The sequence below is a fragment of the Myzus persicae genome, unplaced genomic scaffold (assembly GCF_001856785.1).
Source record: "Myzus persicae strain clone G006 unplaced genomic scaffold, MPER_G0061.0, whole genome shotgun sequence".
NCBI lineage: Eukaryota > Metazoa > Arthropoda > Insecta > Hemiptera > Aphididae > Myzus > Myzus persicae.
In genome coordinates, this window is record NW_019100691.1 from 1,420,887 (window position 1) to 1,448,481 (window position 27,595).

At 31.4% G+C, this 27,595-nt stretch overlaps 1 protein-coding gene across 1 annotated transcript in view; it reads left to right on the forward strand.

Moving 5' to 3' along the window:
* Positions 1–14,404: 14,404 nt before the first annotated feature.
* Positions 14,405–27,595, forward strand: part of LOC111041866 (neuroglobin-like) — a 33,795-nt gene continuing 20,604 nt past the window's right edge. The window contains exon 1 of the mRNA XM_022326306.1: positions 14,405–15,289. Coding sequence (XP_022181998.1) covers positions 15,081–15,289 — 209 coding nt within the window. The 5' untranslated portion in view covers positions 14,405–15,080. The remainder of the gene's footprint in view (positions 15,290–27,595) is intronic.

Genomic DNA, 27,595 nt, shown 5'->3' on the forward strand with positions numbered 1-27,595 from the left:
GGGGAACACCAATGCGGGAATGCGCCATTTGTTTACAGTGTTTCGGAATTTATATTCGACATTTTTATTCGACATTTTTTCAGGAAAACGGAAATTATTGTCTTAATTTAGATAAAATATCTACAAATATAATATAAGGCTTACAAATAAAACAATATAATTTACGAAACCACTAATATCTCTTTTACCATTTCAATGCAAATTTTAATCAAATTTATAACATCATTAATTTTGCTATTTTTATTTTGTAAAACTAAACTAAAATACATGAAATTCATATCTAAAACGAACTCACTGAAATAATAGGTTACTTTTACATTTTATTAACAAAGAACCGAAATCATTTGTATAGTTTAAATACCATTTATGCTTAAATGTTTTCAAATTATATTCCGTACGATGATTACTCGAGTAACTGTAATTGACATGTTCATTTCAATAAAAAACATTTTTGACACTTACTGATTACTGATATTTATTATAATGCGTTTGAACTTTTAAAAATTCCAAAATTGTGTTACGGATGTAATGGTTTTTAAAAGCTCAAGGTCTAAACAAGTAGTAACATGCGTTTACTAAATTAAATATAACAATAATAGTAATAATAATATAATATACCTACAATTATAATGATACGAGTATACGACAAATAAAATACAGTACGTGGTTCAAGGCGTCGGATAAATAAACGGTTTACGAGCAGTGGTTCTCAACGTGCGCTTATTTTCAACAAACGTCATTTAAAACATTTTTCTGAAAAAGACAGACATAAATGACTATGGTTCTATGCCGTTACAACAGGACGAATTATCTCCATAATTGAAAATCTATACATATGAAATCCAAATACCACTTAGTCACTGATCGCTGTAACTCAAAAACTACGCAACGTACGAACTTGAAATTTGGAATAGAGGTTCTTCTCATATTTTCACCGTCGTAACGAGAAAGGATTTTCAAAAATGTTGCGTTTTAGTGGAGTAATTAACAATTATAGTTATTCATCGCCAATACGTATTGTGCTGCACGGCACCGGCTCATGGCGGCCCCCGGGTATCCAGCTGCCTGCAACCTATCCTTTTTGGCCGTCGTGTAGATAATAATTGTTCCGAGAAGTTAAGGGGATATATTGTAAATATGAAAAAAACAAAACCACACACGACGAAGTCGGGTAATTCAGCTAGTATTACTATATTAGTCAGTATCGTCTATAACGTGTAATGATCCGAACACTAAAATATAATACCTAGGGAAAAACCGGACAATACCGTACTATATAGCTCCTAAGTATAATACGACCTTCAAAAATTCTAATTTTAATGCATATTGCATGATAATAATTGTAGTTAGTTCTACATAGCTACATGTATGTATGCATAAAAAAAATTGATATTTTTAAGTCTCTAGCCAAAACTGTATAGTACGTTATTAGTTTTAAAATATCAGACAATATACAACTTGCAAAGCATAGTATATTACTATAATGTAAAAAATGTTAGTAATTATTTATTCAAATTATATAATATACTTATTGTTTATAGTTACAGTTATTTTGTAACTTTAAGTTAGGTTGAAAACTTATGAAAACAAAACAATAAACATGTGATTTGTTTCTGTATTATTGACATAATATTTGTAAAAAAAACATTTTTAATTGTTTTAAATTGCATAATATAAACAACTTTCGAAATAAATATAATAATTTATCAAACAATAATTGTATGTAATAATATTATGTTGTAATATGAAAATATTAAATATGATTTTTCACCAACGGTTTTTTCACTTTACTGGTAAGCGGTATAGTCGGTTTACATTAATATTTAACAGTAATTGAAAGAAAAGTATTAACAATATTTCTTCAAATAATTTATAGTTAAATATTCTACCATTTATGTTTGGTAAATTAAAACAGTTTGCGTTCACATCAAACAAATCAATTAAGTATGTTTATGTTTAACTTCCAAAATATTAAAAAAAATTGTGATAGTGGGTATTTGAGCGGTAACTTATAACCAAGAAGGTTAATTGGGTATTATTTCAATTATCGATGGTAATTAACATAGTAATAATGATAATAACATTAGGGTCATTGAAAAAAACATCGATAACATTTTCGTACATCGAATCGATGTTGCGTAAACTTTGACCCCCGTTCGCAACTACCCCGCTTTCTCCCAAATATAGCCAGTATCCTAAAATGCCCGATCAGCGTCTGGCATATGGTGCGTGAAATGTGTTAAGGGCTGCAAACGAACTGAGTCCCAATAAAACCTTTTAGAACGATTTTAGTCCCGGATCGCTTAGGTTAAGCTATACATACTAATTGGGTCTGGTGAAATTTAATACAAATTGAGTTCATGTTTAAATACTATAACTTTGTCCGGCATGACATTAAAAAAAAAACCATCTTTCTTCCAATTTCTACATACTTTGGAACTGTTGGCAACAACAAATTCTACCAGAATGATTGAAAATGTTTTTCACGTTAATTTTGAAATTTGTATAATTGTGTGTGTGTGATATAATAATATTATGTAAAATTCAGTTGCATAAAATATAGTATAATAATTTAAATAAAATCATAAATTCCCGTTCTACACTACATATTTTTTATTATGTTATTGTATTAATACTATTTTTATCTGACGAAACACGAAAGTCATACAAATGATATGGAGTATGAACTATATCACATAATAGTTGCTTCCGCATACGTACCACTCAAAATAATCCTAGGATTCAATTAGGTAGTATTTTTTTTTCGTTTCCCAATCGCGGACTCAATTGGTATACTTTTCGTTTACACTCGGGACTCAATTAATATATTTTTTTTTCCGTTCAAGTATGACGTGGGTATTGAGCATACTCAATTACAATGCACTGGTACATAATATAATCGGTCACCTAACTCCTAAATTCTATACAACAGGGGCGGCGGCCAAACGGTTGATCTCGAATGATTTCAAAGTCCATAGCCTTTTTTTTTAGAACTCACTATTATATATTTAGTTGATACAGTTACTTCAGTCGCATTGGTGTATCTCTCAGTTTTTCCCTGCATTAGTCTTTATTTTGATATTATTTAAGTAAATAAAAAAAATACATCATAATTATTCGGATTGACCTGTATGTGTGAAAATGTGAAATGGTATTTTCTCACACGAAAGTTATAAGGTGTGAATGCCGAGCTCCATCACTTTTTGATGATAATTTTGTATTCAGAGTATCGTCTTTGTTTAGCAGTCAGTGCATCTACGCCAACGGTATAATATTTGTTTATTTATTTTGAAATAATTTAGACTTTTAATGTAAAACACTCAATATTGTATTATTTATATGAGTATGTTCACTATTAATATTTCTAATATAAAAACTTAAAAATTATTTTACGTGAGTCAGCCATAATAAAAAAATATATTCTCAGTCGATCATCATCAAAAAAAAGTTTGGCCACCCCTGCCGTGTACAGGATTTTTGGCTTGCAATATAAACGCTTCCAGAGAGAATATAAAATTGTACACGATATATTGTCCAAGTACCTGATGTCGGGTTGAGCGGTTGCACTCGGCTATGATGATATCTGATGTAATTCCACTCATCTAAGTATCTTGTTGAATTGCAAACCCTGTAACAAATACATCCCTTCGCAAAACCGTTTTCGGATGTCATGGAGAAGGTGAATACTTTTTTTATAGCAAGACATTCTTATGCAAAATTTCGCACGGATATTTGATGGAGTCTTACAGTTGTCTCCGTTCCAGTGACGTAATCATGCCTTAGAAATGGTTAGGGAAAACGAATATTAGAGAATAGCTTTTTTTGAAAAAAAGTTCTATTCTTTTCACTCATATTGGAAGCTTTGTTACTTTAGTTAAATCCGCTTGGAAAAAAATAATCGCTCATGTTGTTTGTTGTAATTTTCATTAGGGGGCACGATGCTGATTTTCCGAAATTTCCGCTATTTTATTAAATTTGAAAATTATATATTTGTATATTAGTTGCTACGTTATTTATAATCAATAGTTAACTAATCAACTGTTTATACTTATTTAGGGGGGAGGGAATATTAATTAGTACAGTAGAATTATAGTCACACAAATGACTTCACAAAAAAAACTCTCGGGTCTGACAGAATAGTCTGATTTTGAAAACTAATTTTTTTTATCCGAAAAAAGAACACTTTCTACAGCTCCACATGAACTCAGATTTTTATTTTTTTTTCAAAAAATGGTATAAAATAATTTGTTAAAAGAAACCCTAAATTTGATTTTTATAGACTTATTACATGGTCTGAAATTAAAATATTGAAAAATGGAGTTTAATGTGAGTTGTAGAATATTTCCCTCCATTAATTAAAAAAAAATAATAATCAAATTTGGTCTATTCTTCAGGCTAGGATCAATTGTTTCCGCAGAGTATATTTTTTTTATTATAAAATCACATTAGTACTGGGCGCCTTAATAGAAATACTAAAATCTGTTTTTTTCCCATTAGATTAAAATTATTAAGAAGAAAAGTTTTGTTTTTTTTTTTGTTTCAACACTCTAGGGATGGCTTTATTTTTATATCCTAAGAAAACGATGAAAAGATTAAAAATTAACTTCCCAAGTTAAAATTAAATAAAATCTGTAATCAACTTGAATGTACCAAGAAACTTTTTAGGTAACTACTACTACTACATTAAGAAGTGAAAAAATGTATACAATAGAAATATATTGTATTAGAAAAAACTAACCAAAAAAAAAAACGTGCTCGCCCGCGAGACTTTTACTTTTAACAATTAGCTCAGAGTCTAAAACTAATAGTTGGAAGTGTTTTTTTATTTGTATATATGTATATATATAATTAACTGTTGTATAACTAATCTAACCTTGGCAGTAAGTTCTAACAAGACCTTTTAAGAGTTTTTAGGTTTGTTTTCAAAAAATAATATCCACTAAATTGTATTTTATACTTAACAAGAAATATAATAATTAATTTACAGAATACATTTCATTCTTAAATATAATAGTATAATATGCAATATACAAATATATGTGTTTTCAGATCTATAATTTTTGTGATATCCGAAAAAAAGCATAACATGCCATTTGGTGATGATTGATTACGTTGTATAAATGAATAATCAATAGGGTACCCAAGACCCACCGATTAATACCTAATCTATATTGAATTAAAAATATTTCGTATAAATTAATTAAATATGGGTTTGTACTTTGTATTTTGTTTAAGATTTTGTGGAAGATTTATATTGTTTTATTCATTTAGTTTATTAGTTTTTTTTTCACCTAAAATGCATATAAAGTTGTTTCACTTATAAAAGCGTAAAAACATCACTCATAGTAAATGCATCGCTGCAGTTTCTGCCATACTTGCAGAGCGTAATGTGTTTAATGTGTTAATTTAACTTGCATCGTGGCAGAGCGAATAGGAAACGCGAAAAATAAAAAGATTAGTACTTGTCTGCCTCCAATAATATTACCAATGTCTTATCGGTGTGTTTATTATGCATCATAATTTAGAATATTATTATATAATAGCCACGAGTCCGCGGTAAAATATCCGAGCCGCGCCGTACGACAGTTCATGAAACGGCAATCACTCGTCTTGAAATGTGTGTTTGGTGGCGTCCCCAAACGTTTACAAGGAAGCCACACGGCAATAGGTTCTGTGTTGGATAAATATTTTATCGTCTGTCATAATATTATTATCATCTCCTTACGATGCGTTTATCGTGAATGCAATGAAGCCCCAGCGAGCCAAATCAATTCCCCGAAGACCGCGGACCGCATAACGTCATTTTATCGGAGATTGTTGCAATATATTATATTCACGGAGGACAGTGACTTCAAATTCGATTTATCCTGCATCGTAATTTGGTTTTCCCGACCTACAGAGCGCGCAGCAAGTCATTTTTATGTGTAATAATATTATTATACTAGGTATACATATTATTATTTATACCTGTACATGTTGCAAACGACAGTGTTATTCATAAGTGCAGTTCTGGAAAGTATATGTCGCGAGGAAAACTTTTTTCAAAAATGTCGTAGAAACTTATGTTTTGAATCTGTACAGTTAAAAATATATTTAGCACAATATAAAAAGGGTCAACAGTGTCCGAGACCAGTAATATTTTACACGACGTAACTCTATACATTATGTTGCATTTTGTTATTATACATTTTAAAGCAATTATTAAAAATTACTGCAGCGTTGAGAAAACGATTGTGAGCCTTTAGCGGTTTACTAAATTTCAATCAAACAACAACAAATTATCTTATAATGTATGTCTACCCAATTTTTTGAAAGAGTTTGGTTAGGTAAATAAACTGTTAAATTAATAACGATTGTCCAGACATTAGAAATCAAAATTCCAAATTTCATCTAACTTAAAAACTTAATATTATAATATATATAATTTATTACGTATATTTATATATTACATAAATAGTCTAGTCATAACACTAAAATAATCAATGAAAATGTTTAGTTTCTGTGATTTCTGAAAAGTTGTTGGTAATGCAAAAAGTTTTCTTTAAACAAGGATTTTCAGAGTTCTAACGTTGAACACTCGTTATTCGGTAATTTTCCGCCAATTTTCAGAAAACTAATGAAAAATTCCGAAAATTCCACTTTTAAAGTAACATCTGTAGCAAATTGAAAATCTGTAGTGGGCTATTTGAAACTTTTGGAGTTTTGTTACGGACTGATTTTAAATACCGAAACGTTTTAAAAGGCCTAATAAAAAAAATAACTGTTATATTTATATATATATATTGTCTAAAATCAATAGACTTAGAGATACATATTGAACAGATAAATCTGAACACTGATACGATCTACCAAAATAAAAAAAAACAACTTAACAAATTATTTTAGATTATGAACGGAGCGATGAATGTATTAATTTTACAATGATGTATGTTTTTTATATATTTAATTTTTTTTTTTGTGTCTGTCTGATGTTGCATTTTTTGCATAACCATATTTACAAAAAAACATTTCACAGGTTACGCAGGAAGACATATTTTAAATAAATATATACATAACTACTCACATACATACGGCTATTGAGTATAGCTGTTGAAACGACATAATTGTATTTCTTGAAAATATTGGTTTTTCTTAGTTTTGTTAAAAATGTCAAAAGTGTTTTTGATTGGTATGACTTTTGGTGCTATCGGAGTTACATGGACGATAATTATCTTTTCTCACAGAAAAGACGAATAACTGAAGACGATTACGGGTAGAAGTTAATGATAGATAACTTGAAGGTAAGCGAAAAATTATGCTTATATTATACTACAATGTAATAGCTTGGTGTATTTTACCCACTTAGCACAGGTTTGAAATGAAAAAATGGTATATAGAACGCATATGAGGGTGAATAAGTTTGTATTATAATATGATTGTAAATAATCATTTTTTCTTAAAAAGTACTTTCCGAATTGTATAACCTTAAAAAAGAGTTTCGAAATGCATGATGGTTTATAATTAATCAGAATTGTTTTGAAAAATTGGGAGCTTACTAAACTCATTTTGAAAACGAATTATCATTCATTAATCATTGATACCTGCAAAGATATATATAAGATTCTAGACTTTTGAAGTAATTCAGGTCATAGATAGATAAATATTTAATTTAAAGGAAGGTCGCATTATGTTTAATATTATTTTTGATATAAATAGCTACGCTGTAATAAAAACTAAGTATTGATTGAACCTATTTCTATTGATAGGAGTGTAGAACGACAGGTTAGATTAGGTATTATCTTCTGGCTTCTAGACTTCTAATGTACAGCAGAGCGACGCTCACTTACCCGCTTTTTTTAATTTTTATTTCTGATATGTTTCATAAAAAGAAAATTGTTACAAAAACAAAAACATAATAGAACAATATTTCAGTTAAGTATGGTTTTTGATTGAGAAATCGACAAATTGACCAATTGACAAATAATTATTTGATGGACCAACAAAGACGGAAAGGGCGGCGCGGCGTGGTCATGGGTAGATGATCATGGTTAACAGCCGGGGTCGGCAGATATAACCATTGTTCGTTATTATATTGTATTATAGTATATATGTATAAAACACAAAATACTTTATTATTTTTGTACTTAAATTGTTATTTAAATCTGTTGGAATATAATGAACAATAAGTGAGTGTGGTATCAATCTAAAAAGAAGAAAAAGATATGTTTTACGGAATATAGAAAAATAATTATCAAAGGAACTCCGATTACACTATAATTAAGTCACGAGAGCAACATTTATATTTATGGCTAACGATTGTTTGTCAATTCGCATTTTTCTAAACACATTTATTTTCTAAAATTTTTAAAACATAAACTGCATTCAATTTGATATCAAAGAAAATATATAATTTATGTATTTTTAAATATAGGTATTATTTTATATTTATTAACTCAATATTGATGAAATCGTCAATCCCCCAACAATCATTACTTTGTGGATGAAATTAACGACGAAATTTGTAGTAGGAAAGTCTTCTCGAAACTGGAAACCAAAATATTTTTACATTTATACATAATACTACAATAATACTAAAACTGTCGGTAGCAATATAACGTATGTGCACCGTCAATGTCATAGTATTCAATGTTGTACTGCTGTCTACTAATGGGGGTAAATACAAATCAAACCACATATAATTATTTTTTATTCAATTATCTACTAAATGTTTTCATGAATTGGAACCCATATTTTAACGAATCTGAATAAAAGCAAAAGCCGAAATGATGAACCGGAACGGAAGCAAAGGCTAGCGATAACATGATGAACCGGAACGGCGTTTCGGTGTTCCGGTCCATTCCAAACACCAGCTTTAACAATTTTTTTCGTAATCCAGAAGTGTCCATTTACACAAATACATAATATGTTTTTTGAAACAAAAATATAAATAATATTAACAATAATTCTTTATTGCTAATAGCAAACAAGTTTATTTCAATCAGACTATATTTTTTAGACCTTTTTAATTTCAATTAAATTATGCATTCTGAAAATGTACACTGTCCTTTTGTTCAATCTGATAGGATTATTTAAAAGTACCTAAGAGAGAAGTATACCTCTATTACCTAACAAAGGTAAACAAGGCCTCATAAAAATAAACAGCTTTTCTTCCTAATTAGAGTAAAATACAAATCTTTAATCTGATTAAGTTGTAGAGTTATACATTATTTCATAAACCTAAAACTAATTCCTACTAAAGAACTTCGCTTCTCCTTTATCCTAATGTGACTTAATTTCAGACTGAAAAGCTAAGAAAGTCGTTCTGCTGTATAGACGATTTTTAGTGTTTTAGTGTATGCAAAAACCAAATCTTTTATTGGATGCATCTTTATATTTCCAAGAAGAATATGTAATAATTTATATATATGTATAATTTATATTCTTATTAGTTATTACGGTATGTTGAACTTATTATGGCCATAAATATCGTGTATAATTATCATAATATTATATTACTGTAATAAGATGTATACAGAATATATTATAATAATAATAATAATAACAATAATATAATAAATATAAAATAATAATAATTATATATAATAATATATATAATCGTATTATGATGAACTTAATAGTCAATACTACGTATCGTGAAACGATGTAATAATACTATGTTCGAGGTGTAAACAATTTGGAATTATTAGTCTATGGCTTTGGTATTTTTTTAAAAATTGTATTGCTTATTTTAACTACCTCAACACAAACTACAATTGATTACTGAAAACCACCCCCAAAGTTGAAGCATTCTCGTTGCATCAAATGTCGAGGCACACACTATTGCATATTAGGTGTCAGCTGCAGGTATGTGAATTATTATAAATTCGATTCAAGTTATGGCTGAAACCAATGAAGACGACAAATGTAATGAACATTTTTGACATAGGATCATATTTTGGTTTAGTTTCATATAATCGGTAGATATTTCGTCGATTTAATAATAATATGTGCATATAATTGAACCATATTGATTTCAGATTTGATAATTTATTATTCTGTATAGGTAAGATATTGTAAGATAGCAACAGCGAGTAATTGTGCACTACGCTACAGTTATTTCGCGAACACGGAAGTGTCGAGAATAATATTAATGACGATAATCGTTTCAAAAAGTGATCAAAACAAAGCTACTATTAATAACAATGCACCCTTCGTTAATTTTGTCGTATTGTCGTCCGTCATATTCGCACAATGGCATAAAAAGAAAAACGTTTACATAAAAAAAAACAACGGCCACTATTATGTTAGGGCGACCATGTATTTTTTCAAAATTAAAAACAGGACGTTTTTTTGTGATTTCCTATTAAGATTAGGTACTGCGCCCTGTACGATCAGCACTCGGCTCGACTATTTAATATTAAATTATATTGTCGTCGACGTCGTTTCCTGTGCTTATCATCGCCTCGCCAGTCAAAAAAACATCGAACAATAATAGACACTACAGTATGTATGACATCGTCGATAAGACGACATTTTTATCGGTTGAAATGAAAACTTGAAAATATAACAGCATTTTCAATATTAGAAAAAATAATGGTGGATAAAATATTTTATCATGAATAACACGTTTATTTAATTGCAGTAGAGCGGAACATTATTTTTGTACGGATAAGAACACTTGATAAAAAAAGGAACAATAAAATTCAAAAAATTATAATTACATATCAAATGTTGTTATCGACCATTATACTACAAGAGTGGGAAGTGTGATCAGTGGATCACTCCTCGCCTCGCCTTGTCTGTTGTTTCTATCATAATTTAATGCCATTCGATAAAAATATTAATTATATCGTGAGAATTGAGCGTATGTTGTAGACATTCTGTTTTTCTTTAATAGGTACCTTATAATATGAGAAATAAAAAAAAAAATTGACACATAATAATCTCGAGCGAGAACAACGTCATTAGCTTCCGATGTACGATCACGCACGCCTAGTTTAACCGGACATATATTTGTCGTCGTCGCCGTCGGTGAGCGAAAAAATCCAATAGAAATTAAATACCGACCGCTAAGGGCTTAAACGAACCGTATCCGACGAAAGTGTTTAATGTAATAATATACACACATAAGACACTATATTGTATACCTAAGTGATATAAGTGTGTGTGTGTGTGTGTGTGTGTGTGTGTGTGTGTGTGTGTGTGTGTGTGTGTGTGCTCGCGCTATGTAGCCATAAAGGTGTGTGTGTGTAGATGCCACCCCGCGTGTAGCGCCTTTAATGTAATGCGTATTTTCTTCGTAAAGACCCGACGCGACGACGACAACGCGACGGACACGATAATATATTGCATTATTGTATAATATACTCTGTCATACTTTGTCTTGCCAGCTATCGGATTCCGTGCGAGATAATTATAGTAATGCAGTAGAAAGGATGAAAAAACAACGCCGGATACGACTATCGGTCCTCTCACGATGCGATGTGCATAATATAGTCAGCCCTCCCGATCGGTTTTCAGCTAAACTTTTGAACGCTACGAGCGGGGCTATGTGAATTTAACGCATTTGCTTGTTGTTATTGTTATTGTTGCCGTTGTTGTTTTTTTTTTTTTTGCTACTTAGTTGAACGAATTATAATAAATCGATCAAAATGTGTTTTACATTTCCACTCTATATATATTTTATAGGCATATAATATTATGCAGTATTCACATATTGGAAATTCTGATTTGAATATTTTGTAATACGCTTGGCGGTTGTCCCATAATCTGCACATCATTTTATTAAAATATTCTCATTTTACCACATTTTTCGTATACTTTAATAGGTCATTATACTTGAATCAATATTATGCATTATTTACTTTTATAAAATATGGGGTAATTTTTAGGAGACAGAAATCTTTAACACTGAGACCCTTCTGCAGTGAGCAAAAACTAGAGACTTGAGATTGGCAACTGCCAATATAATTTTTCGAAGATTAAAATATACATAAATAATATAACATTAAATAGTTACAACAATTGTAGCAAATAATATTTGTATTAATAAAATATTAAATATAAATAACACAAAACAATAGTCAATAGGCAAAAGCAATAATAATTATTGTTAATGAAAATCGATACGTTATATTTTCTTATCAAAGATTAAACTCAAAATACACGGTTATTCAGTGAACCGTAATCAAACCATCAATAGTAAACGAGTAAGTTAATTTTTAATTGGAAATTATTCAGTCCAAATTGTATATACATAAAAAAACAATTAGGGTTAAAGAATTTGACACCCCGAATACCTGTCACCCTTATAACAGAAACAGATAGTTTTATAATATGAACTGATTGAAGGCAGCGTTTTCAAGCACGTGGCCATTCGAGTCGTCAAACGACAGGGTGTATGAAAAACTACAGTATTATAAGTAGGTAATGACTAATGATTATGGTGGTTGAAAGTAATGGTCTCACGTTTGAACACTTCTTTTGCGAGTTTTTTTTACATAATATTATAGTCCAATTCGTTAATACATTTAACATTACGCTCATTTTTCAATATCCTAGGCAATAAACGATTATTTCAACGATAATTTGAAATTTTGAAGGAATTTCAGCCTAAAGGCAATAAACCTCAATAAATACGGAATAAGATATTATTGATTGCTCGATGAAGTATCGTTAAAGCATTTTGTTTCTTTCAATAATTAATAACTAGGTTCAAAATAATGATAATGGAAAACATTTTTTTTTTCACAACTACCTACACAATATGCTTTCTAACCTATTTACATTTTGAATTAGATAAACGTACGAACATTACTAACATTTACTATTCAATGGACAAAAGAAGACATATTTTATGGGACGCGGAAAGATATTTTTTTGACAGTGACATATTTTTTTACTTATTTCCACCATTTATTTTCACCACTCAGTCGCAGCAACCGTGTGCGAGTTCTTATTCAACTTACAGAGAAATTCAACCTTACTCCCTTAACACCATCTTTTTCTAAAAGTGACAATAGTACAACAAGTACTTACTGAGAAAGTTACTCAATTAATTGCAACTATACAGTTATACAGTTACAAATTACTAGCGCTGTACGCCTATAATACATCAACCATGGACCACGAACCCGAGAATTTCAGCTCCTAGCCCCTAGGTAGTTCGTTATCAGTCACAAGTTCACAACGCTTTGCGTGATATCGAGGATTTGATAACTTCAAAACCTTATAACTTGAATAGAGATTTAGATATAACACTCGATATCAAATTTTTCACACAAATGATCCGATCTTCTCAAATGGTATTCAATAATGCAATTATTCTAAGTATTTGAGCCTACTATAGTCATTACTCATTAGGCAAGTAAATATACTATTATGAATTCCGAAAATCAGAATTTGAATTAATGCGTGGTTAAAAGATGATAGGGGGGGGGGAGGGGAGAGGGCGTTGATCATGCTTTGTGAATCCCCTATTCCCCCTGCAGTACATTGTGTTAACGATGGTGATGTACGAGCTTCGCAATATTACTCGTGATTTCCGACGCGTGGTACAGTCGGTTCAGGTGCGTAAAGATAGTGACAATGGAAATAATAATAATAATAATAATAATAATAACAACAACGAGCATCATTAAACGAGTACCACACATATTGTTATGTACGCGAAAAGCCGCGGCGTACTAGAGAAAGACGCTACGATGGGGACACAAAAAATAAAAATAAAAATAATAATAATAGTAATACTAACAATAACGACGGCGGAGGCAACGACGACGACAATAATAATAAAGTCGTGGTGGATATCACACACGTACCTATATATACGTACCTTAAACACCTACACATATATACATACACGCTCGGCTCAGGTGTGACACGAGAGTATTTATATACATGTATATATATATATATATATATATATAGCGTCTGACCGAGAAATGTGTTGTATGTTGTGTACACACATATATATATATATAGTGTCGTGAGCGCCACACGGCTTGTCCGAGCGTCCCGCGGCACAGAATAAATGGCTTTTCGGTATATATATATATTTATACATATATATGTGTACAAGGTTTTCCCCCTGTATTTTTTCTCTCTCTCGTTTCTCCCCCCCCCCCACCAAGCCGCCGTTGTCCCACCCCAGCCCTAACGCCTCTTCCGCGCAAAAACCGGCAGGGGTCGTAGCGATCCTTTCTGTGCGCGGGGGCCGGGGGAGGATTCTAGGGGAGGGTCGACGACGGGGGCGGCAGCCGGGAGTTTCGTGCGTAGTGCGTGTGCGCGTGGACGCGTAAACGAGTGCGTGTGTGCGTGTTGGTCTGCGCGTATAAATGTGTGTGCGCGCGCGTGTGTGCGTGTGTGTGTGGTCTGCGGCGGCGGCGGCGGCGGAACGGTCTCTATCCTTTTGGTCGGGGAAAACGGCGACAGTGCTGTGCGAGTGTTGCGGCCGGATAAACGTGCAGGCGCCGTAGCGGTCGTGTGTGTACACTGCGCGCGGCACGGTCGGTGTGTTTATCGAGTTGAGTGCGTCTGGACGCGTCGACGAGCACAGTCGGTCGGATGTTTCCGCACAATTATTGTTAACACAATAAACTATACGTAGTAACGCGCGCGAGCGAGTGTGTGCATAGTCGTATACGTTTTTGTATATATATATATATATATATATACAAATATACAATTAAATATATATCGATAACTGCGACGACGGCGAATTCGGTGGTTTTCTGCATGTGCGCGACGTCGGGTTTTACAGCCGGCCGTCGACGGGAAAAAGCGTACGGAAAACGACCACCGGGCAGCAGCGGGTATACGCACGTAAAGCCCAGGAAGTGCAACGATAACACTGTGCTGCTGCATTCAGCGGAAGTTCCTGAGATATCGGCGTGTGGGTAGTGAAAGAGCAGCCGCAGTAGCAGTGCAGCAGATCGTGCAGGTAGAGGCTGTGGCTGCAGCCGTCGTGGTGCAGGTGCAAGTGTAGGCGGTGGTGGTGATAAAAACGTCAAAGTTGCAGTAGACGTCGTCGTCGCGGAAGAGCGGCTAGCGTCCGCGTGACAAGAGACGTCCCCCCCGGAGAGGGCTGTTGTTGCGCGCGGATGGGCTGCGATCTGGGCAAACTGGCCAGCTCGGCCAAGTCCGGCGACGACCGCGGCGGCAAGAACAAAGATGCGCTGGAGGAACCGCCGAGTCCGGGCCCCCCGGACCCCAGGCTCCCACTGACGGCCAAGCAGAAATACAGCATGATCGCATCGTGGAAGGGCATATCCAGGGCTATGGAACCCACCGGAGTGTACATGTTCATCAAGTACGTACCGCGCGTATACCATGTTACTACCATGCCGGTCCTCGGTATAGAATATATTTTGGAGCCAATTCACACCCCCTCACTGTTGATTGTTACTGTTGTATTTTTGTTCGTCGGAACTTCCTCTAATATTTTCGTTCCACGATACACAATATAACACACGTATGGGTTTTGAATACATAATATGGATACATCGTACATATAATTATAATTAGTTCGTCCCCATTTACTTGAAAAACGGTTTAGCGACGCCACTGGTATTGTTACGTTGTCATTATCGCATAAACATTATTCGCGTCATATTTTATAATTCATGCGTATTATGTGGTCTTGGGTTCATGAATAAGTATACCAATATATACCTACACGCCTGAATTAACATTGCCGCCCAACCCCATTACTGCTGCCGGGTAAATGATATTATGGCGTGGACGGGTAATCAACGTATCTGTAAGTTGCATATTATTATAAGTTATACACTTATACCTATAGCAATAAACACAGAACTTATCAAAGATTACCTCTGCGTGAGTGTTCCGCGACAGTAAATGCAAGAAAGAACATTTTATAAAAATAAATAATTTTTTTTTAAAAAGACGCCCAACCTTTCTATTATTTATAACTACAGATAAAAGTCTCCAGATATCGTTTGAGTAGCTACCTACCTGCTATGTTCCCCATTAATCAAAAGTCTCACATTTCATTGGATCTGGTTAACCTATCTCAACTTTCATTATACTATACCAATTTTCATAAGGTTAGCACGGTTATATATCATACGTCAAGTTAGAGTAATTATTCAATTATGACATGTAATCCTCATTAATTGTTTTAATTTTATTTTGTGGGGAGATGAATGTTCAATATGAATAACGTTTCATTTGAAACTAATGTCTGGATCTCCACTTCCACTGCGTGAAAACTTTCGGTCTTGCATCGCATATTTAAGTGAATTTCACAACCGTCCTGGACCAGTTTTGTGTATAGGTTGTAATATGAACCCTTATAATAATATCTAAGAATAACATGTATTTTCGGCCATTTTTGAAACTTAATGGGATGTTCTGACAAGACCGCAAAAGTATGGGGCCACCCGGTCAATCGTTGCAGGTGAGGTTTTCGAGATTGACCTCGACCGATTATAATAATATGCACCACGTTAGGTTAGAACGATGTTGTGTAAAAGCTATTTGCACGCGTCGCCGACGCCGAAGGGATATAATATATTATAAAGAGTTCTCGGGCACTTTATATAACCACGACCGTGGTATATACATATATACGTGTATGGTGTCGATGACGACAACGACGAGCAAATAACACTTGACTCTTCAAACGTGGTATTTGCGTCTAGTGAATTATAGTTTAGTTTTTTTTCTCAAGCACATCCCAACAATGACGACGTTTCCGAGGAAAACGAAATAAGGTCGGGACGAAAAAAGCGTGCATCGTAGTTTTTCTTCAATGCAGTAAAATATAATACCTTTTTCAGGGAATAAACACTTTTCATCGAATAAAAAAAACCATTTGTAACGTACGATTATAATGTAATATAAAAATGTAAGATTATTAACATTTTGTTGTGTGCAGATTCGGTCTACGCATAATAATAGATAATATTATAATGCATATAAATCTATTTTCCATATGTGTTAGAATTTTTTTACCGCATCGCAGGTTGTGCAAAAGAATGTACCTATATATATGTATATTATATACGACCTAGCTCACCCGACTTTAGGGTCTAACGTTTAAATCCAACTGAATTACCCACTCAAAAAGCTCTGTATAATAATGCGAAAACGGGACGCGATGACATAACTACATAATTCAACGAGCACATCAATACAATATATATAATATAATAATATGATGCCGCGCCGACAAACTGTTTTCCGAATTCTATAGCCAGGATTTTTTTTTTTTATATTATATATACGCTAGAAATGAAAAGATATCGAAAAGAAATCGGTATAATACCTCAGGTACACGCCGAGAAGCGCACGTTCATAAATAATAATAATAATATTAATATTATTATAATATATCGGCTCGAATCAACTCTTAGGCGGAGGGTTGAAAACGGAAATCGCTTCGAATGGCGGAGGATTCGCCTACATATAGGTAACATATTATATACATAAACAGAATGAATAATCGATGCACGGACGCACGGTACCGCTGTATATTATATTATGGTGATAAATAATATGATTAATAATATTTAATAAGCAAACCGTAGCCGATGTTGCGAATGTGTTTTGTTTTGTTGATGATTTAAATTTTGACTAGACGTGTCAAACTACGTGTTTCACTATTCAAAATAATAATAATTATAACAAGGATAATGAATAAACGGATGTTCGTCAGTTATTATGTTACATTGAACGAACGTGTGGAGAAGAATCGTAATTTGTAAAATTGTGTTCCAATACCATTATATTGGATTAGCCATGTTGAAAAATTCAGTACGTGTTATTTCTGTGGCATCATTAAGTTTGAGTTTCTCTTAGAACTTATACGCAAGTACATACAATTCTTTGCACGTTTCAATTACTATTATAATAAATTCTCGAAACTTGAAAGTATATTAAGTACAAGCATTACAAAATTTACAATTATTTCGAAGCACACGAATCGTGTGATACAATAACAGGAAAATCAAATATTTTTTAAATAAATCAATTGGTTTTCTATCGCTGTCAATCTGTAATACTCTATACAAAAAACCTGAGTCATTCATTGAAGTATGTTATTATTGGACACATACTTTATACAAATTACATACTTTTATGCTTTCATATATTTTCTTCGTGTTTGGTAGATATCAAAAACATTTTAATTTTATAATTTGTTTTGTAACATGATATAGTCGTTTTGAAAATTGAAATTGATCTCAAAGTACAAAACATTTAACATATTATATTTACTCTATAGGTATAAATACATTGCTATTATAGTAGTCTATAATACACGCTTTATTGCTCTGGTAGGTACATTGTACTTTTAAGTTACATATGATTCTTTCATGTTATTTAAACCACTCGAATTAATGTCATAATCATAACTCAATAACTATCATACATTGATATTCAATGTCAAATAAAAATAATAAATCTATACCTGATACGAGAGAATATAGTCCTAATAGTTTACGTCAAGAGTTATTTATACATTTTTAAAAAATAAAACCACATTCCATGATTTGGGTTGATTAAGGCCTTATTTTTTTAATCGATACTATGATAAAATATTATGAACACACACTCTACAAAAAGTTTGTATTCTGTATAAAATACATATTGTAATAGAATATATTTTTCCAAATGTTATTAATTTTTAATAAGAATTGGTGTCCACCTACTTTTTTGCTGGTTTTTACGGGATAGTTTTTTTTATATATTTGATCCGATATTATAACCGTTAACGCCTATGACATTATTATTTTTTAAATACACAATAATTGAGAGCTATTATAAAATGATGTTATTTAGCTAAAAAATTACAGAAAAAAAAATATAGAACACGTTGTGTTTTAAAAACTAATAAATATTAATAGGAAAATCATTGTAGATATATAAACAAATTATAGTAACGTTTGAAGTGGAATTTGGAAGAGGTGTTAATGGGAGCTATATGTCAGTTTTAAACCCAAATAGAAACGAATCGAATCGATCTAGCGTAAATTTATAGTCATTCGTCGACATAGGCCGTGGCTGCGTCATAAATGTGCTTGGCCGTAGTGCGTTTCAATGTCGAAATAATTGTTATGACCTACGATTGAACTCACGGAAAATTGGTTTTTGTAGTAAATATAACAATAAATTGGGATCGGTTGGACGAGCACTATAAGCGGGGCGTAATTTGCAGGTGGATGGTGATTCACGTGGTTTAGTTGGTACAACCCTCGGTCGGGTGAACTTTGATGCATTTCAGTATTTTAGACATCGAGGGGTATGAGCACGATCTCTGTACAAATATAACTGCTGCCACACCGGTACGACTTACATCGAGAAAGCTATGGCGGTGGCGATGGTGGTGGTGTTGGTGGTGGTGGGGTGGTTTGTTTTCAACAACAATGTTTGAGTTGAGGATAGTCGAGAGCAAGAAAGTTGCTTTGATTATATTATTATGATAACTATGGAAGTCCGTGAAACTATATATTTTGTGTATACTCAGAGAATAGTAGCGAACGTGTTACCGGGTCATTCATTTCCTAACCTTTTAACTGTTGTTTGCTAAGAGACATTTAAAAAGCATTCAAGTTACAAATCAGTTTGTTCACAGTAATTCAACACAATTCTTTAATATTTTGTACATTCTTATTTTATATAAGATTTGTTCCTAAAGTGTACAGTTTAGTACTTGCGTTTTGCATTTACACATATATATATAATATATATATATATAAATATTTATAATCTCACCTTTGTTTTTGAGAATACAATTTCATAAATAACGCTAAATATTATTTTTATTTCATTTTCATTTTTTTAAATTGGCTGCAGATGTTGTCCAATAATATCCATCTAAAAGACAAAATTGGCACAAAGCCATTTTCACGAATAAATCTTTATTTTATAATTTACTGTCATATGTGAATGTTTCTTTGACCACAAAAAAATTATTATTTTTCGATCATTAAAATGTTGTTCAATATAAATATCACACAATCTTTAATTTGATTTATGAATTTAAATAAGAGTACAATATAAAATTATATCATTTTTTATTATTCGGTACTCGCAACAAATTAAACACTCAGCTATATAAATATGAACACAAACAATTTAATAATACATTTAAATACAATAACTTTGTTGCAAGATAAATTTTACATTACCTTTTACATTATTAATATATGTTTATTTTATGTTAGAATAACTTTCATTATTGAGGTCCTGAAAAAGTCGAATGCAGTTGTTTTGAGTATGTACACTGAGTACTGATTCAACTAAATGCCAAGAACTGGAAATAGTCGTCCTGACTTTGATCATTTGTTACAAAAACATGAACAAAAATAACGATATCAGGCTTAAAAAATATAATAATAAACTTAATATCATGAGTATATTATGTATTTGAGTAGGGAGGGCAGACGTTGACCTCGAAACTTTTCTCCGCGAATTTTCACAAACATTTGTTTTATTCAAACCAGGATTCCGTAGAAAACGACACAGTATAAAACTATAAGCTGTATTTCCCTACCGTCGTAACGAAATCTGTCAAAACTGGACGTACACAAACATGAGTTTGAATATTATAATACAAAGGTTTGTGTAAATCTGCTAATGGATGCACCCTATTTGACGACTATTATAGATTGGACGGGCTTGAGGCACCCGGGTCAGGGGGAAAGGTTAACACCTCCCCTCCAGATATGCTTCCTTCGTGAAAATGTATTTCTGCAAAATACCCCTCATCAGCTCTATCACCTCTGTACATCGGTTGTATGTAATTTTTGGAAAATAATTATCAGCTCGACCCACTCCGAAAAAAAATGGTACGGATGAACTCACGGTGTTTATGTAGCTAATTTATGCTGCGCAAGAATAATAATGGCACGAATATTATTTCCATTGCAATAACACTGTAGTCTAACCAGCTACTAATTTAATTTCGAAACTTACTCGGGCGTATTTTGGCGAGCGGCGGCTGTACATAGATACTATTAACAAAATGAGTATAAAATACGAAATGGTTTCTGCAGGCGGAATCGACGTTTTTACACTCGACTTGCGTATATTTTAAATATCATATTATATGTCATATCTTCCAGACACACTTGGTATATTATTATTATTATTATTTTATATTTTACGCGCACGACGGTAAAATCGTACTAGCACTATATGTATATAATATACAATTTATATACTTACGTCGAACTACGTTCCGTTGCAATGGAATTCTGCAGCGAATACACGTTTTCGTAACCGGAAGTGCACATCCTACTGTATGTATTATTTTACGACGTAGATCATACACAATTCGGCACACATATAATAAAGTCGTATAACGTTGTCGATATCGTGCCGCATCAGGGATAAAAATATTTAAACGATCGTAATTTAATATGCCTACCGTGGCGCAATCATATTGCAACGGCCTCGTCTTTTAGTATCATGAATAATTCTCCGAGTCGGGGGCTGCCACGCGAATGCATGAAATATACATGGCGGATTTACGCGTCCATTGAGGTGGTCTTATGCTCTTATGTAATGGATTTTGATGGACCCTAACCGTTTGTTTACGGTAATGTTTAAATAATTCATTATTGTCACCCTTTTTTTCATATGAATATTTCATTACTATTATTATTATGAACGACTATATAAAAATTAGCATTTTTACGTAGATAATAATATTGTGGTCTCGAATTCCATTAAATTAATTTTACGAAAAATGTGCGTCCGTATTATATTGTCCATATTTGACAATATGTGGTCTAACATTAATGCACGAGTATAACACCAAACTCATGAAAATAATAGCATTATACATTTATTATTAAAATTCGTTTTGTTCGGATAATCAAAAGAGAGTAAACCATTTTATTTCACTTCGTTCTATTACGGTGATAAATACACGAAATGTTGTAAATATGTCTCATCCATATTGCCCTATTTTACGTTTCGTAAAATGGATGTGAATGCCGTCCATTTCATGAAATTGAACTTCAGTTTCTCCACTTTGCGTAATTACACAATATGGGTAACATTTCGCGAAATGGATACCGGAACTATATGTTACAAAACGTGTTTCATCATTTGGATGTCCGAATAGCGAATCAATGAACTTTTTTTTTTAATGAATATTTCGTTTTTTATAGTATAGTTTATTTAAACTGTCTATTCTTCATAATTTGACAATATTGTATTAATATTAATTGGTAAGAAAAAATTTGAAAGATCGTCAAATAAATTAAATTGCAAAAATACAAAATCCGGTTTAAAAGTAAAGTTTTTTTTTTTTTAATTTGCCATGAATAATTTATTAGCGTCACGTTTTATTACATCAACATTTTCTTAAAATATTAGAGATATTAACATTACATGTCGTGCTCAAGTCATAATAAGAAGTATAACCAACAGAACAGATTTAAGATTGGAGCATAATAATATAATAATATAATTACATAATATCGCAAATATAAGATTGGTTATTTGTATGTATACTATGTAGTAGTATTTTTATCACTATTCTCCAATTTATCAAGTATTTAGATTTGTTTAAAGAACTTGATGGCGTTATTTACATTCTTTAGATTTGGAGCTGGACTTTCTGCAATGAGATGACTTATTTTGAATTCCTCTCTGCGTTATTTGAATTGTATGCATTCCTTAAAATATATGGGTTTTATTTTTAGAGTTATACTGCAAAGTTCTTAAAAGTAAAGTCTATTGTTTCACATTAATATATGGACATCTAACATAAGACGGAACCAGTTCCTTTGATAAATTTAAACATTTTTCGAAATGTTTTGACCAATTTTTAGTAACCGTGGTTTCGCTTCACCCGATGAATAATAATGTGGCATGTATATGGGTAGGTAGGTATACATAAATAGAATTATAGAAAGCACGAGATTCGATATTATTCGTAAAGCGTATTTTTACGATTTGTCATATAGATTAAGTCAAGTACCTTTGGTGATTGACATTTATTTCAAGCCACTCAAACACGAATTGGGTATATTTATGTGTGAATAATTAATTCTTAATTAATTTTAACAACGTAAAATTGTATTTCCCTATTGAATTTGTCGCTTAATAGGCCGTTTTAATTTTAAAAAATAATTACAGCCCATTAAGTTCCAACATGTAAAAAGTGCCCATAAAATGTATTTTCAATAAATGTATTTTATTTTTATTAAAAGAATGTTTATAATTTATATTCGTGGACTTTTTCGCTAACTATTTTATAGTAGGTGCCTTGGTATTATTTTTTTATCACCTATATATTTTTAGTCGTGCCTATTGTTTAGTAAATATCGAATTGTTTTCACAATTGTTATTATGATTTACGATTAGGATTCGATCCGGTAGGTTTATACTGTTAGATTTTAATGGGTTATCGTTTTCGGTTTTTGATATCTACATGGATGTAATTCAAATTCGAAATGTTGAAGCTCAAATAATAATCCATTTGCGAATCAAACGCGTTGTAGTGTTTATTATGCGTAAAATAAATAAGCGTGCGTTCCGTATAGGCTGCAGTCCCAGCTGAATGTAATATCTCGTTTTTCTCAGCTTCATGTGTTTACCTCGTTGTTTTCAAAATACACTTTTCGAGTGCTCCGAACCCTTAAAATCAACCATGATTTCCACACGTACCATTTGTGTTGACTCGAAAATGTGTTTATTGCGAATGATTTTTTTGTAGTCGCGCATTAACTGTATGCATATTATATACACCACTTGTGCGTGAGCGTCACATGACGTAGGTATACAACATTATGTAGGTATATGATCGAACATTGCACGAATAAACCCGTTATTATGGTATACGATAAGCAAATAGACATAAAAACAGATGCTTTGCCAAACGCAGTAGTTTTACAGAAAGCGTAGGCGGTATTATAATAAATTACGATTTATAATTTTGAAAAAAAAATTAATAAATTTGAAATCAAGTGTTATCGTTTAGTATATATTATTTAATATTAACGTTTTTGCAATATACATAATATAATTCAGGGAGTAAGCGAGTACACCTGATTGAAATTACAGAACTTCAAATAATATGTTTTTTATTCCTCGACCGTAAACAAATAGGTGCCTATCATAATAGATCATTGAATACAATTAAACGCACAATCCTGAGTGGAGATTAATGGAGAGGGTTTAAGCTTAAAACAACGATAGGTGAAATATCTTAAAATATATATTTTGATTCTATCAATAGTTAACTACACTTGGATAATTTGTTAACAAATTCAAGAAACCTCCTATTTCAAGCACTTCCTGTGCAATATTTTCTTTATATAAAATAATATCTATGATAGAGGGGGGAAGAGGGATTTAAAAAAAATATACAAAGCAAACTGACTGTCCAACAACTTGCCTATAGTGGCACAGTATTATTCAGACATTTTAGTATTGGTAATACCACTCTTGGAGGTACTCTTAAAGACAACTATATATATTTTATATTTACCTAAAATTTACTTTTCGATCATCTTATTTCAAAAAAATTCACAGATTTAGTAAAAATTAAAATAATATATAATATTGAAAACATTATTAAAACTTACAAAATAATACAATCCACGTTATTAGCTAATATTTAAAAACCTTAAAAATCGTCATTCAAAATTCTTTAAGGGGTCAAGTATTGGTATGAACAACTTCACTATGATTTACTTTTTGTTTTATGTGTTATTTTAAATTTAGCACGAAGCAAAGAATCCACATGAGTTACACATTAATATTTTCTTCTGTTTTTATATTTTATTAATATTAATATTTATCATCTATCTTTGTTTTTTATGTTGTACGTATATAAACAAGCTCAAATATATTATTTCAAGTAAAAAACACATAGATATGCATACTGCGAAACACAATACATTAAATCTCTTTTATTATTGGTAGGTACTTTGTTTTCTCAATTCCAGTGTTTATATATATATTTTTTTTTAATGAGTGTATAAAAGGCAGAACCCATTACCCAACTTCGATTTGTACAAATAATGATAAGCTATCCATTTTTCACGTTAGTGTTTGTTTCTCGAAAGTTTGCATTTTGCGATCGGTTCTGTGATTCTGTTAACAACTTCTTTTATTTTAATATGCACTTGGCAGTGTTTATCAAAACGTTATCAATTTTAGATAATTTTATAAGACCAGAAATTAATTATTGCTTGATCGTATTTATTTAAAAGGTTTATGAAGTCTGATACTAGAGATGGAATATTCTGAAGAAGATTATATTGGAGCCTTCGGGCTTAGTGTACGCTGCCAATTTAATTTATTTAACCAATCGATGTTTATAAGACTCATCGACGTTTTACGTGGCTTAACTCGTTCTCCTACCATTTTAAATTTGTGGGATAAATGTAATATCTAGGTACACGTATTTCATGTAACCGATAATAATTTAATTTTTTTTCCAATATATATAAATACTTTTAATACCTACTTATAAGTTATAGTAAATACTAAAAAGGCCGCTTATAACACGTTTGTTTTTGACGCGTTCTTCGACCGTATAAGTGTGTACATTTATTGGATTATAAAATTGTTATATCTTAAAAGATATTACATATTTTAATTTTATCAATCCTATTTTATAAACATACAAATAAAATATTTGCATTTTGATTCATATTATATTCTGTTCCGTGAAAAATCGTCTTAACGTTTTTTCTTAGTAAGTATTATTAATTATTATTTATATGCATTAAACTCACTTACAATAAACTTGTATACACTCAATACATTTAAATACACTTTTTAGTTGTTTTTTTATCAGACTAATGAAGCATTTTACAACTATGTGTGTGTTTTCCTCATTGTATTGATAAAATTTTTTTAAGTATATTCAAATTCATCAATTCATGGCTTTTTTCTATACTAATAATCAAACACAAAAAATATACTTTATATTTTGAAGTTTAAAGCTAATAATAATTCAAGTTTATATATAATTTTTAATTAAACCACATAAATTGATACAAAAAGGTGAAGAAATGTAAACAAATAATTGTTTTTTAATAAAATGTTGTTAGTTTGTGGTTTAACGCAGTTTTCCTCAGAATTGTATCTGGAATGAAATGATTTATTACTACTTTAAAATGTCAAAACATAACTGTTGTAGCTCATGGAACTTCTTTATAGTTTTTTTCAAGATAATATAAGTTTAAAGAATTAGTAATTTCAGTGATTGATTACTCATCATAAGTTATTAAGTTTTCTTTAGCTCCTTTCTACGTATCAACTATATTATATTAGGTGTATACGGTTTAGAAAAAATAATTATCGTGTTTAATTATTTTTAAATACGAATATTATAACACACCCATCTACAGATAAATAAAAATCAAATAATTATCTTAATTTATTTTGTGTGACGTGTTATGAATTAGAAATTGGAACTTTTCAACTATATGTGACGCTTAACATTCACAAAGAAAACATATTTCAAATCGATACTGTTTGATGATTACGTAGATATTCATTCAATATTCTTATTTCACCCTTGGGAATACAAAAAGATCTACTGACGGCATACATGTACCGTTGCACGTTCGGCACGCCATTTGAACACGCAACTTTTACTATAGATCCCTAGGGTTGCTTCGCATAAGACCATTGCAATATAATAAAAATAATAATAATAATAATAATAATGAAAATAATAATAATAAAAAATACAATAATAAGTTCTACTCAGATTTATTTTAATTCATATAACTTATATAAATAATCACTCTGAACAATGAAATAAGAACCATCGTTAAAATCACAAAAACAATTATTATTAATACTCCTAATGTTTAATGTGTGGGTAATAAAAATCTTTAAGCCGTATGAACTTAAGTTTTATACAATTGTACATTCTACTTGTAATATTAGGTACCGTCATCAAAAATCTAGTGGTAAAACTAAATGACCAAAAAATATATACTGAAATATAATGAAAAATAGCATTAAAACAAAGAAAATTAAATACATTGAAAAGTTTTACTTATCTTTCAAATCAAAATTTAAGAATTTCAAAAAAAATATATATTTTCTACAATTTAAATTATAATATCATACATTTACACATTATAATATTAACATAATATAATTATTGAAATTTATTTAATATGTGTATACCTATTACCTATAGAAAATATCAGTCAAGCAATTCGAACATAGTTAAGGTATTTGAATTCCTAGATGTCGCGCAGGCGTTTGACCGCGTGTGGCATGATGGTCTGCTTTATAAGTTAAAAAAATTCCTCCCAGCACCTTACTATTTGTTAATCCGTTCTTATCTTCTAAACCGAACATTTTCAGTTAGACAAGGCACCTCAACCTCTCCACATTTCCAAGTATTTGCTGGAGTCCCTCAAGGTAGTGATCTCTCCCCTGACCTGTTTAATATATATACATCTGATTTTCCAACAACAAACAACACAACTATTGCAACCTATGCAGATGATACAGCCATTCTCACTTCCGACACAGATCCTGAGATAGCTTCCTCTGCTCTTCAAAACCACCTCAATTTAATAAGTATCTGGGCAACAACATGGCGAGTCAAAATAAACCCCGAAAAATCATTTCATGTCCCATTCACACTAAAAAAAAAAAA